At 42.2% G+C, this 15,824-nt stretch overlaps 1 protein-coding gene across 4 annotated transcripts in view; it reads right to left on the bottom strand.

The window, feature by feature from the left end:
* The window catches only part of oxr1a (oxidation resistance 1a), a 155,541-nt gene that overhangs the window by 95,645 nt on the left and 44,072 nt on the right, over positions 1-15,824 (bottom strand). For 3 of the 4 annotated variants that reach the window (XM_051405437.1, XM_051405440.1, XM_051405441.1), the window contains exon 1: positions 14,417-14,481. The exons of the other annotated variant lie outside the window; for it this stretch is intronic. In XM_051405437.1, the coding sequence (XP_051261397.1) occupies positions 14,417-14,442 (26 nt within the window). In that variant the 5' untranslated portion in view covers positions 14,443-14,481. Of the gene's footprint in view, positions 1-14,416; positions 14,482-15,824 lie in introns of those variants that run through there. 4 annotated transcript variants of the gene reach the window in all.

Genomic DNA, 15,824 nt, shown 5'->3' with positions numbered 1-15,824 from the left:
GGGAAAACAGCTAGCCTGGCTCTGTTCAAAGGGTTGAACAAGTTAAATCGTGTAAATATGATTTACATGTTAAACAAAAAGAAATGTAAGAAAGACTACAGTAGTATGTAAGTTATTGTAGCCCAGTCCCCGCCTCCAGTCCTTACACTACTCTGTCAGGGGTTAAAAGCTCAGTAAAGGCAGACACATAGGTCTGTTTCATCAAACTTAAAAGTTCCCCTCCATATAAGTTGTGTATGTAAAAATACTCTGCTATGATTAATATTATGGTTTTACCACATTTACCACAAAAGTAAAAACAAAAAGGGAAAAGGGGCTGAAATCTACTTTCTCCCTCACTGTCCCTCAAATCTTTTCACAAACATATTTTAGTGTACTGTTTAGCTGTAACACGAGATTATGTGTGACCAGGCTATCCGCCGTTGTTTCCTGCAACAGACGAGTCAAAACTGCGCAGCCAACGAGCACAGCTCAACTCGCAGTACGTCACCACCGTCGGCTCCAACAAATGACCATAACGCCAAAATCATGGCTTCAAACGGTACTCCACAATAGGTTTACGTCACGATAGGTTCACAGACTAAGATGAGGGGTCTGTTGTGCACCAAAATCTGCAACTGGTTGTTGGCTTTTTGAGCTTGTAACTGGCAGTGGTTGCGAAACGTGTAACTTTGGCTACAGGGTTACAGTGTGTTCACGTTGTCACAGTTTTTACTTTTAGTAGATAGTGGAAGGAAACTCCATGGTCTAGTTCACATCCAAAAACTATGCACTCCACGCTGTGTTTGCAGTCAGCACAAACTGCCACTCTGTCCTGACTGACAACTCTGCACAGATAGTCAAATTCAAGGTCTGACAGTTAAGGCAACTTAAACAAAAGATGTTGAGTGGAAGGAATGTGAACATAATTAACTGTTGCAGAACTTTTTCTTTTTTTGTTGTGGTTAATTTGCTAGCTTTTTTTGTTGTTACTAATTAGTCTATATGGTTGTTATGAGAGAAGCCGAGACCAGCGTGGGCAGAGGGTTCAGTGATTGATGGATGCACCATTTTGGAAAACACAAAATCAATTAAAAAAAAAGTTAAAAAGATTCTCTTCTCCCTTTGAGTATCTCTCAAAGTCAGATGAACAAGACTATCAGTGATGGAAACATCCCATCTGATCCAGAGCAGCAGTGGGTGTGAAACCATGCTCATTTGCTGAAGCGCAAACCTTTCATTGGCTGCCCACTCTAATTTGCACAAAAAGCCCCTGTGCCAGACCCCGTCCGTCTCATTTACACCATGTCCTTGAAACAGCTAAGAGCAGCCCCACTGTCTCCGTGTGGACAGTCTCAGGCTCTACGCATGAAGGACGCTACATGCCATCACTGGCAAAATGGCCTTGGACTGGCTAAGCCTTTGTTTTCCCGTGGAGAGCCAAAAGGACGCCCACCTCTCTGATGCTGGTATCACATGCTGCTTAAAATGATCTGAACTTTTACCCAGTTTCCAGATGAACTGCAGTTCTTGGAATCATTTTTCAGCATTATGTGACCCGAGTCTACAGCCCGTACAGTAGAGAATAGGGCCTAACATCAAACAGTTGGAGCTAAATTATACATATTTCTATTAGTTGTTGCCCTAGAGCAGCTTAAAACTGCTATATTTCTTACTGTCAACAAACCAACAATAAATTCATCCTAACAAGTAGTACCTGTGTAGCCATAGAGCTCCATTGTTGTCTAAAAAACTGCTCCTTCTCTACCATGGGCACTGTCGCATTCCACTGAAGTGCCCACAAAAGCCATTATTTACTGGCTTGAGTAAAATTTGCTAAAAACTACAGTTCCCAGTTCAGAAATTATTTGGACTTTTTTGCCAGTATAAATTTGTGATACATCAAGTTTTATTCCGTAGAAGACAACAACTCCCATGATCCCATACTTACTTTATGACATCATCAAACTTCATCTTTTGCACTTTGTTATTTGTTATAAGTGGTAAGAATTACATAATGCACATTTAATTGTTAGTATACAATCAAGAAGCAGACAGGAACCATGGGAAGAGAAAGAGGCGGATGACACTTAACAGAGGTCCCACGCTAGAATCGAACTGGTGACGTTGCAGTGTACTGGTAACCATTTAAAAAACATTATGACCTGGGGAAAATCTGACTGGAACTGAAATGTTGTCTATTTAATTTAATTTATTTGTAGTTTGGAGTCATTGTGTAGGGATCACTTTCTGACCACAATGTCCTTGCTAGAGAGAATTAAGCATTGGATAAGTCATAAGATTCAGGCACTGATTGTGTTCACCGTTTGGTCAGTTTTTGCACATCTGGTCATAGCAGGACAGAAAGCAGTGACAAGCTGGAGGCATCAACATCTGTCACCACTGGTGTCACTGGCACCAGCTGCTCAGGTCACACAAATCCTGGATGTTGTCAAGGGGACATGTTTGCAATGGGTCAACTATGAAGGGATGTGTTTGAATGTTCACTTGGGCCTGTTTTACACTGAACTGTTGTGGCTGCAGTTACCTGGAGTGACCCGGTGACATGTCTCCACCTCCCCCTCTTCTCTTCTCACGATCTTGAATTAACTCCTTCTCTTTCCTCTTTTCCTACTTTCTTCTCATCCGTCTTTATCCTCCCACAACACACATCTCTCTCCCTTCCTCTCTCTCTATCTCTCTCTCTCTGTGTCCGCCCCGTATTGTCAGTTGGCAGACTGGCTGGCTCAAGCTGGTCAACCTGATGCCCTTCTGCAGCAGGCACCATTGGCAGCGCTTGGCACATTCTGTGGCTCAGTGAAATTCACTGAGCACAGACATTAGCTTACTCAAGTGTGATACAATTAAACTGATGTTAAAACTGAAACGCAGAGGAAATGGGAGTTGTCTTGTTTCATAAATCTAACATCGTTAGAGTGTTCCCACAAATCAAACACAAACCCTAGTTTAAGTTCCTATGAGTTAATATGAGGGAAACTTTATTTGTTTGTATAAGAACAGATGCGAGGACGACATAAGGAGTGTCAGAGGCTACGTCTCCCAGAACAAGAACAAGTAGACAAGGGTGTTAGCTGGACTGGTAAGAGAAAGAATAGCTCCTAAATGGAAAGTGACAGTTGTGATGGACATGGCAAATGAAGACAGAGCCACCAGGAGGTCTCTGGGCAGCTGTCAATCACATCAAACTGACTCCCAGCAAAGCAGTACAGAAAGGCAGAAGCCCACTCCTCTGACTTACAGGATCTAAGTCCATGTAATGCTTTCCAGTCTAATGTAATAGGTTGTTATTAATGACAAACCTGCAGTCCATACACCTTTATCAAAGAATCAATCTCCTTCAAGCTCAGTCTGTGGACTCATTTTCCTGCCATTATTCAAACAAGCAGAGATGAAGTTAAACTGCTGTCCTATGTGAATTCTTTTTACTGTATATGATTACTATTTAAAATCCCTGCTCCTGTTTTATTCAACACAAACCTGCACTAAGCAACTTTGTAAGCCTGAAGTAAAAGTGAGAGATTGAAAGACTATCAATCATATTGTTGTAGCAGTAGCACAGCAGCACTCACATTTGACCTAAATTTTCTTTTGCAGCTGCTTTGGAGGTGTTAGTGTGTTGCTGTGTCCTGCCAGACACCACTCATTTACTTGTTTTGAGCTCAAAGATGGCTTAAGCCATGAAGAAAAACAGCCAACTACTGGCCTGGGAACAAATGGCAGGAGAGGTGGTTTAAATGTGGGCAGAATCAATGAAACAGTGAATTGGATTTGAAATTTCTCAAAGCGAATCAATGCATCCTGAAGGTGGAGCTTACTATAGCTCTGATTGATGTGCTTTTGTACGCCTTCTTGTTGTAATCTATGCAAAACCAAGCCTCATCACCATGGATGTATTAGTTAACTGGCTATAACATGGCTGAAAAGACACCATTAATGACCCCGTTAAAACCTAAAGATGTAAACGGACAATGGACTGAATTTATACGGCAGCTTTATCCCAAGAGTAAAGGGCTTTACAATGAGTCACCCACCCACACCCACACACACACACTGTTAGCGTCGGAGCTGTCATGCAGATAGTGGGCACGACTGTCACCTCACTGACCAAAGACTAAACTTATCACTGGACTGAACATGAAGGCGGTGGGGTTCTGACAGCTGTATGTGGTCTCTGGCTGTCCCACGTGGTTGGCAAGCTAGCAGGTGAGTCCTCAGATTTTCTTTAAGTAAATATTCTAATTATCTGCCAAGAGTTAGAAGAGAAGACTGATACCACTCTAATGTCTGTACAGTTAATATGAAGCTAGAAGCAGCGGCTTAGCATACAGACTGGAAACAGGGGAAAAAGCAAGCCTGGTTCTATCCAAAGGTAACTAAATCTGCCAATCGGCACATATAAAGCTCCCTTATTAACACATTATGTCTCTGAAGTGTAAAAACAACAGATTGTTTTATGGGTGGGCTATATCTTGGCCAGGCAAAGTAACTTCGTGACCGCAAGGTTGCCAAGAAAGCAGACTGTAGGGCTGTAGAAGACTGTAGGAGTTTGAGAAATAGTCTGACACATAACATATTTAATAACTAAAGTCATTTTTACTCATTAGTTTTTATCTATATCTATTTATTTATTAGTTTTAAATATCCCATCACACAAATTCATATTCTTTTTTTAACTAGTGACAGCTATTATAGTTCACAGACTCCTCATGAAGTAGTAAATTGTACACATCTGACCAAATGAGACTACAGGTCATCATGTGACTTAGAGTATTGGTGTCAGGGTAGGCTGAGGGAGAGATGACTGATCTCTCCCATCGGGCAGCACTTAGTGAACAGCCTGTCTTGCTGTTACAGCAGCCAACTAGCACCACGCAGGCAGCTACACTTGATATTCCCAGCACAGCTCAGCTCAAATGGGACATCTGTTAGCTTCCTGCACCTCGGCCTTCATAAACCCACCTCCCTCACAATAAGGTATCAGAGGAATACACACGAACTGCCCAGCTATTTTGGTATTAATTAGCAACACAAATTGCTGCAAATCAGTTTAAGATAATATTTTGGTGCACTTTTTATCAGCTGAGTACGTTGTGATAAAGGGCCCTGTAGGTGAATTGGGTTGCACAGCTGTAGCATTCAAGTATGTGTTGAGGCAGGCTGCCTTCTTTGTGAAACTTATTCAGGAAAAGGAAAAGGTATGCAGATGCAGAGGGATTAGAGGACAAAAACACCTATGTGGAGTGCTTCTTTGAATTTGAGAGTCTGCTCGCCTGAGGCTGAAACAGACTGTACATCTGGTGCTTCAGGAGGTCTAGAGAAGATGCTGCTGACACGTTTATCCAGTTCAACGCCCTCTAATCTACTCCTCTGCTTCTGCAAAATCTTCAGTTGCATCGTCCTATGCCAGTTGCCATGCTGTTTCTCCTCACGCCGCTGACACTCGGCTCAATAAAAGGTTTTCAATTGAACGATGAACTCCAGCTGTCAGTGCATCAAAAGGACAATTGTCACCGTGGTGGACAGGGTTCTCGAGACGAGAGATAAAGCATTCACATGCGAACATTACTATTTTCAAAGAGCTCCGATTGCTCAAAATGACAGAGGTTGCAAGAGTGTGGTGCTTTTCCTCTTGTAATTCGCTCAAACACTCTCTTCTAACGTCTTTTTTCTCTCTCCAGTAACTGTTTTTCACAGCACTTACCTGCAATCTCAAACCAGGCCGAAAATAAATTTCCCTTTACATTATAGATCTACAAACATGTATACTTTTATTGACTATTCAAAGATGAAGCAATTTCAGCAAAAATACAAGCAAACATTGTTGACAGAAGTCATTACTAATACGCAACCATTGTCAGTTGAATGGCTTGAGCACAGATAAAGGCAGAAACAGTCAAGACAGAGAAAAATGCGGTTCGTGCTTGGAAGAAAAAGCAAGAAATACACTGAAAACACATCTAAAATTCATGTTTATCACACCTCACTGACTAGCAACAAAATTCTACTCTCCAGGTGCATTAACTACAGCACAACCCATTCATGCTGGGCCGTACACAGAAGCTAAGCTGTTTCAGCTCCCGTGCCAGCAGTAAACACTGAAACCATGTGGGTGAACTGCTAGACGGACTAGTGATCCCACACACACACACACACACACACCAACGCAGGCCTTTATTTTTAACGTATGTGATACACATTCACAGGAATGAAATACCGCTAACAGTTATGATCTGCGCTGCATTATCCTCACTAATACCCACCCGTCAACAAACTGAATGCAACTGCTGTGTATTTTTGGCCCCTAATGAATCAGAAACAGACAGATGCTGTAGGACAGTGAGGATTACAGGCCAGCTGTGGAGCATGGATGTGTATCCCTGAGTACAGTGACTGCATGTGATCTTGCTTTGTGGGACCAGTGTTTGTTGTAGATCACAAGAATAAAAGTGTTTCCATATTTGTTTTATAGTAAGTAATACAGTCCATACTTGACTTTTTGGACCTCTGTTTATGTTGGCTTAAAAGCTAAAGTTCTACATTTAGGGAAATCTGTTTCCTTTCTTTCCAATATTTAAATGAGAAGATTGATACCACTCTCATATCTGTACATTGTATATGTAGCTCCAGCCAGCAGCTGCCAAAGTTAGCTTAGCATAAAACTGGAAATACCACGTTTTTTGTACAGATTGAACAAACAAGATACAATGAGTTAATTAGTGAGGAGGTGCAGTGTGAGCTGCATGTTAGCAGAGCGGCAGCAGCTTCAACCCTCCGTCTGTTTCTGCACAGGATGCGTTCAGGCACAGCAGTGACTGTGGTTTGGCTGCTTTCTGGCAGTGTACTTACACTGAAGTAAGTAACACAGAAGAAAATATGAGCTGTTACACTACCTGACTGATTAATACCCGATAGGGACTGTTAGGTTATTGGGTGGGTGAAGGTCTTCTCTCTGTGCCCAGAATAAGATCCAGGTCTGCTGAGGTTGCCTTGAGTTATTGTAGTCCTGCTATCTGTGGACTTGAGGTCCATCACAGCAGTGTCCACATTCAGGAGCAGCTTATATTTTGTATTTTGATGTAAAGCAAATTAAGTTTCCATGTAATGAAATGTGCTCTATAAATAAAATTGCCATTGCCTTCGTGGAGAGCTGGGTTGATTAAAATAGAAGCATATCTCTGACAGGGATGACGGAAATATGCAGCTGAAACGCCTCCTGTGTAGACACGCTGTTAGAGCTTGATTCGTTACCTTTGGACAGAGACTGGCGGGCTATTTACCCCGTTTCCGGTCTTTATGTGTAGCTACATATTTGCTGTACAGACATGGAAGTGACCCCAATCCTCTTGTTTAACTCTTGGCAATAAAGTGAATAATGTGTATGTTGCAAATTCTTCATTTGCTGGTCAAGACTGTGTGATGTGCTTGTAAGCTTCAGAACAAGCTGGTAACTGGACCAGAAGTGAAGTGAAGGTATTTCTGAAACACAAACTATTTAAATATTAAAGACAAACTTGACAATGCCTCACAATATATCCTAATAAAATTCAACACCACATATTACAGTATAGTCTCAAAAAAACAACAACCATAGAGACCAATCAGTGCTTCTATGACACTCTCAACACAATTTATAAATCATAAGTAGTAGTTGTTCTACAGGCGTTTCTGTTATTTTGTGCACCTGCTGCGGGATTTGCATTCAGGGTTAGGATTAGAGTAAGGCTTAGGTTTATTTTGGAGTAAGGGTCAAGGTTAAGCATGTAGTGGTGAGGGTTGGGGTTACAGGTTATGGATTACACCGTCAGTGGGAGGTTTTCATAAGAGCCAAGGCATTAGGATGTTTCGATCCAAGTGTGTTTGTGCGTGTCTATATGCACAACAGTGACCCCCTGGCTACAGTTTCAAAGCCTATCGCTCTGCTAAAGTCCTCAAAAGGCTGGGTGACGCACGGCTCTGAGTCCCCATGAATTAAACAGTGAGTTTAGGCTTTCTCCTTCACTGGCCGCTGCTGATGGCCCCTTGTTGCAGCATCAGTGTGTTGATGTGGAAGGCTGCAGCCACAGTACAGCATAAGTTCTGTGGTTTTTTTTCCCCCTCCGACATAAAAAACACACAGTAAGCCTGTGGACTGTCTTTGCTTCGTCCTTGTTGTGTTGACTCTCCCTCCCTTCCCTCCCTTCCCTCCCTCCCCACGGCATGCCAACACTACCGAACGAGTGCCAGTCTGCCCCAGCTGGGTTTTTAGATGCGGGGAGTCGAGCACGGCGGGATTGAGCAGCAACTTCTCTCCATTCTCTCGCTTTCTCGCTCTGTTTCTCTCTCTCTCTCCCCCCCAGAGCATCTTCTGCACCACTGCTCTGCCACCATTAATTCATCAGTGCAAATCTCCTGCAAACTTCCTAAACAAACAAGTGTGCTGACTTGTGCTCCTCAAAACACGCACGCACGCACGCACGCACGCACACACGCACACACACACACACACACACACACACACACACACACACACACACACACACACAGGTCACCCAAGTTTAGACGTACTCGGAAACAACACAAACACACTCTGGAGTGGCTGTCCAGCATACCGAGGGATGCTGTATTGATATTTGCTCCATGATCTAGATGGAAGCAGACAGACACAGCCTCTGTGTGTGTCTGACCTAATAGCTGCTGACATAAATACTTGTTTTCTAATTCAGTGCCCTCCGAAAATGGAAGTGCAGATGTGAACCTGTTTAATGATAAGTTGCTAATGAGTTTATCCACTCCGTGATTCACATCTGTTTTGTTTACCCCACTACACGGAGAAAGCCCCTCAGGGGACGTGCACACTAACACCAACGCTATCTAGCTCCATCTAAAAGAACTGTGTAAACAAATCTCATGCTCCTGTGTACTGTGTTCATTTACAGTAGTAGATAACAGTGTGGGAAGCTCCCACTGTTTGTTTTGCATATTTAGAAAAAGTGCTTACTAAAGCAAGATGAGACAACAGAATACACAGTTAGAAAGAGAAACAATCCTCCAAAAAAAGTTTTAAACTTGAAAAAAAGGAAAGACTGAAGAAACTGAGGGATATAATGGGATGCGTTGGGTTTAAAACTATAAAACAAGAGCAGTCTGTTCCTGGAACGTCTACAGTCACTGATTAATCTCTAGTATAATTAGGTAGATCAGCTTATTATACAATTTATTATTGTACTTGAATAGCGAGGGCGACTGGTATTGGATTTTTGAAGCAGATACCAATATTGACACTTCAGAGTTTAAAAACAATTCGATAACATCAGTGAATACTCATTTTTCAAATGCATAACATAAACACACATTTTTGAAACGGATCCCTTAATTGTGGTCATTATATATAACCTTTATTTAACTAGGAAGTCACATTGAGATTGAAATCTCTTTAACAAGTGAGACCTAGCCAAGACGGGGTCAAATAGCAGCATCTGATACACATTAGGCAGATTACAGCAGCAACCACAGGTACGACATAAACTACATTACATAAATACAATATAGTGCAATAAAGGCAGAAATATTGTGTCATTAGTTAGCTGAAGCAACTGCAGCTGGTACCTCATCCTGTATTGTAAGTTTATTAAGATTTAAAGAAATAATAATAATAATAATAATAATAATTAAAGAGTCATGATCAAGATTTTGACTGCTGAAAGGTACTCTCTGGTAGACAGGCTTTGTTGTGACACCGTTTCTAAATGATCTCAAAAATAATCTTTGGCATTTCTGTGCTGCAATTTCTGCTTACTTACTAGCGTTGGCATATGAGCCAATAAGCATCTGTGAAAAGCTAATGTCAGCTGATTTATTGGCCTGGCCAAGTGACGTCCATCAAAAAAGACATAAATCATTGTCAAATTTCTATTACTAAAAGAAACACGAACAAGTCTTATATCAGAAATGCTACTTTAGCCCCCTAGCCCCTGAGTGGGCGTGCCAGAGTGAGTGTGTGATTGACAGCTTAGCTGGAAGACACAGTAATCAACAATGTAAACAATGTGCTGGTGACTGTATCTTACAAGCTAAGTAAGGAAAGTCATTCTGGAAAAATAAGGATTTACTCCGACTACTCTCAACTGCTTTATGCAAGCAGCTGAATGAAATGGTTTGATTGGCTCCCTGCAGCAACTTCTGTGTGTCTAGACTAGGGATGCTCGATATTGGCTTTTCTGCCGATATCCGATATTCCAATATTGTCCAACTCTCAATTTCCGATACCGATATCACCTGATACCGATATATGCAGGCTTTTTACACCAAAACTGTAACAACATAACATATCTCCTATTGTGGAATTAACACATTATGCCTAATTTTATTGTGATGCCCCACTGGATACATACATAAATGCAACATGGCTTTCCAAATGTAAACACTGTCTGTGCAAAATAAGAGAACAACTTCAACTTTCATTGTATTAATACTGAAAAGAGCGCTAATGCTAATCACTAGCTTTGGTTAATGTGTTTGTGTTAATATTAAAATCATTCAGCTTTAAATTGTTTGCTTGTTAGCCACGGTTAGCAATCAACCAGTCTAGCGTGTTGTTGTTGTTGTTGTACGTCATCTAGCGCGCGCTGGTAAACGTCCCATGCTGCGTTCATGCAGGCTCGGAAATGCTGCTTGGTATAAGCAGAGACATTAAAAAACTAACCAACAAAAGTCATTTTGGTTGTACTTCTAATGCTTAAACTTAATATTTTCAGCTTACATAACCTTAACAGCTGGACATCTGTCTGAGTTTAATGTCTTTAGACGCATCTAAAGAGCTGACTACACACACAGACACGGCACGTTGTTGCTCTAGGGTTCAATGTTAATCACAACTGACGGAGAACAATGCAGATGCCACATGGATGACTTTCAAGGTGTGACCCCCCTGGTGCACACACACATATACTGACATCTAATAGCAACACACAGTGACGTGTGACTCAGTTCTCATTAATTCATGTCTAATAATCAACATACAGAACACAGTTGCTGCATAATTCAGCAGTTTGAGCTCCCTTTCTGTTCAATAAAACATGCATCCAACCATCAGCTGTGTATGTGTACCTATACACAAACACTGTACTGCACTGTACCCCAAACAGTGTCCAAAAATACCAACAGTATGCCCCATCCTTTCAGGTGAAGCCCCTTTCTCATCAATTACTTTCCTCATGGGGAACAGATGGTGCCGCTGGGTCAAATGGGCGAGAGACGAGGACAAGAAGTGAGGAGTGGAAACTTCACAGCTAATGCTGGCTATGCATATGTGTGTGCGTCTGTACACATCATGTTAAAGGACACATTTATCGGAGCAGATTTACTGTGGTGATCCCAGGCATCGTTGAGTATTTATGATCCCGGTGGACTTCACACATGCCGGCGTTGACATAACAGGCAGCATTAAGCACGCTAAAGTGATTGCCATCCAGCCTCAGATGCATATTATTAAGCCACAGAGTGTTAGTTGTCGGTAGGTTGAGCGGATGTAGATTCCCCTTGCATACCACAGGTTCACCCTGCAGTTTGAAAGTGTCCTGAATTCTGATGTTTTTCCCTTTTATGTGACACAGATTTGATTTGACATTCAAATGTACCCAATGTAATCTAAATCTTAAGCTAAATCCGATACATGTATGACCTGTGGCCATACGATTGAAGTCTAAACTGTCAGATTATGTGGTTTTAATGTTGCTTTCCATGTGAATGCATCACATCTTCTGGGTCTATCTGACTAGAAAATGTGGAGTATACCTACTCAGGCAGCAAGTGCAGGGACAGAAAGTGTGCCATTTTAATTAGCATTAGCAGATCACTGTATCATTTTCAGAGACACATAGCCATACTGTATGCTCTCTTCCACTTCCAGTCTATCTGGGCCACCAGATTCCTGCCTACGCTGAAGCGCCAAATCCACTTTCTTCTGATCAAAGTGGATTAAAGGCACAGTGGTGAAGATTAGAAACATGTCCTGGAGTGCTCATTTCACTTGCTCTGCCAAGGTGTGTGTGTGTGTGTGTGTGTGTGTGTGTGTGTGTGTACGTGTGGACATACACTTAAACAACCAGGGCACCAGGTCCTGACCAAAACATTAAGACCCAGATCCAATAAGGTGGCAATAATAAGGATCGAATGAAGATGGACACTTTGCCCCAGGTAGGGTGTGGATTTACAGTATAAGTTATAATAATTAAGTTGTGGTTTCCTTGCAGGTTTTTTTTAGAGGTTGTAGTGGTAAAGGGTCCAGTATACTTCAAACGAACTAGGTTGTAAAACATGTCTGTAGTCTCAACTCATTGAATCATAAGTTACAAATGGAGGGAAGAAAAGTGCATTTCTCAATTACCTCAGATTCTTGGAAACTTGGTGCTATCTCGCAATCCAGGCTACGTTTCCACAGTTTTGAGCGGAACCACTGTAATCAAGGATGCGTCATAAACAGAGGACATTGCACAATGCACGACGACCTGTAGAACATGATTACCTGCTATTTTGTGATTCAGGCAGGGAACCAACTTATGGGGTTGGAGACAACCTATTTTTGATCGAAACGCACCAAAATGTTCAAAACTAAGTGCTTGAACTGTAATGGAAAAATTTGATTTGATTGAAAGATATTTAAATTTTATTTCATACTCAACATTATTACAGATGCTTTTACCTTAATGCACCTTACCTACAATTAGGAGAAATATTATTCACAGCCTTCACCCAGTTACAGTACAGTCCAGCGCACCTGCAGAGCACATACCCCATGCTGAACTCCTATAACAGCCAATATGAGTCTAATTGTTTTACCTGTAAGACTCGTGATTTGATGCTTTTATTCATCATCAAATTTCCACAAAGCAGAGATATTAAAAGTGTGTGTCTTAGTTGTAGTTCAGTTATAAAATCCCTCCTGCTGCTGACAGCTGAAGTGTTGATCTCTACAACAATAGAAGAGGTTGTTCCAGCATCTGCTTTAAAAGTAGTTAAGCCAACTTTGCCAACCTTCTGTACTGGAGGAGAGAGCATGGAAGCAATGAAAAAAAAATTTGTTGTGCTGCTCTGCATCCCAGCCTTCTGTATTTCCATCACAGTTTTGTAGTTAATTATGAGACAAGACTTTATAAAAGCCAGCTTGCTGTTATCCTAAGTTTGTAAAAAAAATCTTATTTTGAAAAGCAAAAGCCTTTCTGATATCTCTGAAGGCTTCATTTTGTGCTGGACAGGTGGGCTGTTGTTCCGCACGGGGTTTTTTTTTAATCATTTAGTCAATTTTTCTACTCAATACAACAGACATGCACAAAGTTTCAGCTGCAGTGAATTGCTGCTTACTCAGTTTCCTTTGGTTACTGGTACATATACTTTCTTCCTGATTACTGTGAATAGTTAATGACCAGACATGACGGCTATTGGCATAAACCTAATGCTTCTTCATCTGTTTCCATTTTTTATAACCACTCTGGTCTTATAAAGGCCTTTATTCTAATATGTCCATTACTGCTCTCAGTTGCCAGTGAGGCTGCGCTGAAGCTTTACGATTATTTAGCCAGACGGCCCTGATTTTATGCGATCATACAATAGCAGAGAGAAGATCTTGCAAATGGGTGATGGGGTGTGTGTGTGTGTGTGTGTGTGTGTGTGTGTGTGTGTGTGTGTGTGTGAGAAAAGCTGGTGTGTAAAGTGATGCACAGATCGCTCCGCTTCAGAAGGCCTGTCATTGCAGCCTAATGACGACTGTACCATCTGGTGTCAAAAATCAGAAGGGTATTTTCAAGTGGCCTATTAAGTCGCTATAGCCACTGCTGAAAAATTACCTGTTCCTTGATCACTGCCTTCAAACCCATCTCTGACAAACCAGTTGTTTCCTCCACAATCCCACTAAGCCTTTCAAATCTCTCCATTCCGCTCTCCTGGGGGGAAATGCCACTGTTGTCTACTATGTCTTTTCATTTAGAAAGAAACCCTTTTTTTTTTTTCCAATCCCCTAACAAAATCGATTGAGAGTGTTTCCCAAACCACTATCAGAAAGGGTTTGAGCCTTGTTTGAAGACAGCTAATTCTTGGAAAATCAAGTATTCTCCATAGTGCTTAAGGAATTTGCTATTAAACTGTTCAAAGCTTGAGCTTTGGGAGAAGCTCTTACCAGAAAAAGTCTTACCATTACCTCTCCTTTGATTTATTTGCTAAAGAGCCCCTATACAACAAATAGGCCTCTCCACTATTTCCCTTCAATAGTGGTCTCCATTTGCACAGTAAAACCCGTGATTATTCTTGTAGCTTTCTCTCATTATGCTCTCTCTTCCTTCAAAACAAACCTCAATTTAAAATAAAGCTACTTTTTAGACACCATTAGGGAAAGAAATTGCTTTTGGTTAAAAAGAAGAATCCAGTGAAAAGAATTGGTACATACCCAGCAGGCTCCAGAACAGGTTCCATTGACTCTTGTGCAAAGGAGATAATGGAATCGATCCTGCAAACTGCTTAACTTAAGCATAAGAAAAGGCCTGTCATGTGACCTTGTCCTCATTAGGAGAGTGGGGCACTGTGCTAATTTATTTACCCAATATAACCCAGACAAGCAGGGACGCACAGACAGAACGAGGAGGGGAAGGGGGAGGAGAGGGAGGTCTGAGCTGGCCAAGCCGATTTCAGCCTGTTACTGATGCCTGAGCCAAGACCTGAGGGGTGGGAGGAGGAGGAGGATGAGGAGGAGGATGAGGAGGAGGAGGAAGTGTGTGTTATGTGGGAAGATACAGTAGATGGGATGACAGAGGAAAAGATTGAGATGGACAGGACGGAGAGGAAAAGGATGGGGAAGCTGTCAAAGCTAGACAGAGACAGCAGGCTGGTAACGCAGAAGAAAAGAAGAGATGAAGAAAAATATCCAGGCTTGATGGGCATGGGATGGGGTTGTGTTATGTGCCGTGTTTCGCACTGGTCCTCGCTGTGTATCCCGGGTGGCTGGGCTCCAAGGCCGTGTCACTTGGGTCTGTTCCAGGTGGTAAAAGCATAAGGGCTCCTGGTGGCGGAGATGTGCCACACTCAGCCATCTGGTGATGAGTCACTCTGTCTCTGCTCTTGTTTGCTCTGACTGGGCACAAGATTGCAGGCCATCAATGTGTGTGTGTGTGTGTGTGTCTGTGTGTGTCTGTGTGTGTCTGTGTGTGTCCCTACAATGCATTAGCACCCCATTTATTGTGATGGCAACTCAGCAGAGACGTAATCAGTGAAAGCTGAAAGTATCTGGATTCCATCTGCGATATGGTGATGAGAGAGGCCTTGACAACTCATTTAATTTAGCAAGGTTGTGACCCTCTAAAATAAAAGCCCTGGGTATCAAACAGCAACAGGGGCGTATTACCAGAAGGCATCACAAGTGTTGCGTTACATATCGCATTCAAGCATTAGAACAGGGGCAGAAGAAATGCAAACGAAGATGCTAATTTGGTAAAAATGATAAGGTCATGGGAAACAGTGGAAAGACAGAAATGCCTGCATCACACACAGCATTCTAGAAAGCAACTTGGCTTAAAAAGGCATCTGTGTGCTGCAAATAAAATGCAAAAAGTATGGGAGACGAGCTGGAAGCGATGCACACAGTAATCTCCCCAGTACTGTGCACGCCTGATGGCGGCATGCATGCTGCCTCCAAGACAGATGCAGCCGACTAACAGCCCTGTTCCTGTGTGACAGCTCCCCTCCTCCAGGCCAGAGCTGACCCAAATCTAGGGCTTTCTTTCTCCTCCGCTTTACCCACAATTCCACATCCGAGGCTGGGACAGCGGGCACTTCGCTCTCCCAAATCACAGTACCATTGC

Source organism: Dicentrarchus labrax, unplaced genomic scaffold (genome assembly GCF_905237075.1).
Source record: "Dicentrarchus labrax unplaced genomic scaffold, dlabrax2021, whole genome shotgun sequence".
NCBI classification, from domain to species: Eukaryota; Metazoa; Chordata; class Actinopteri; family Moronidae; genus Dicentrarchus; species Dicentrarchus labrax.
The sequence above is the reverse complement of the archived record's forward strand: the minus strand, read 5'-3'. Positions and strand labels throughout refer to the sequence as shown.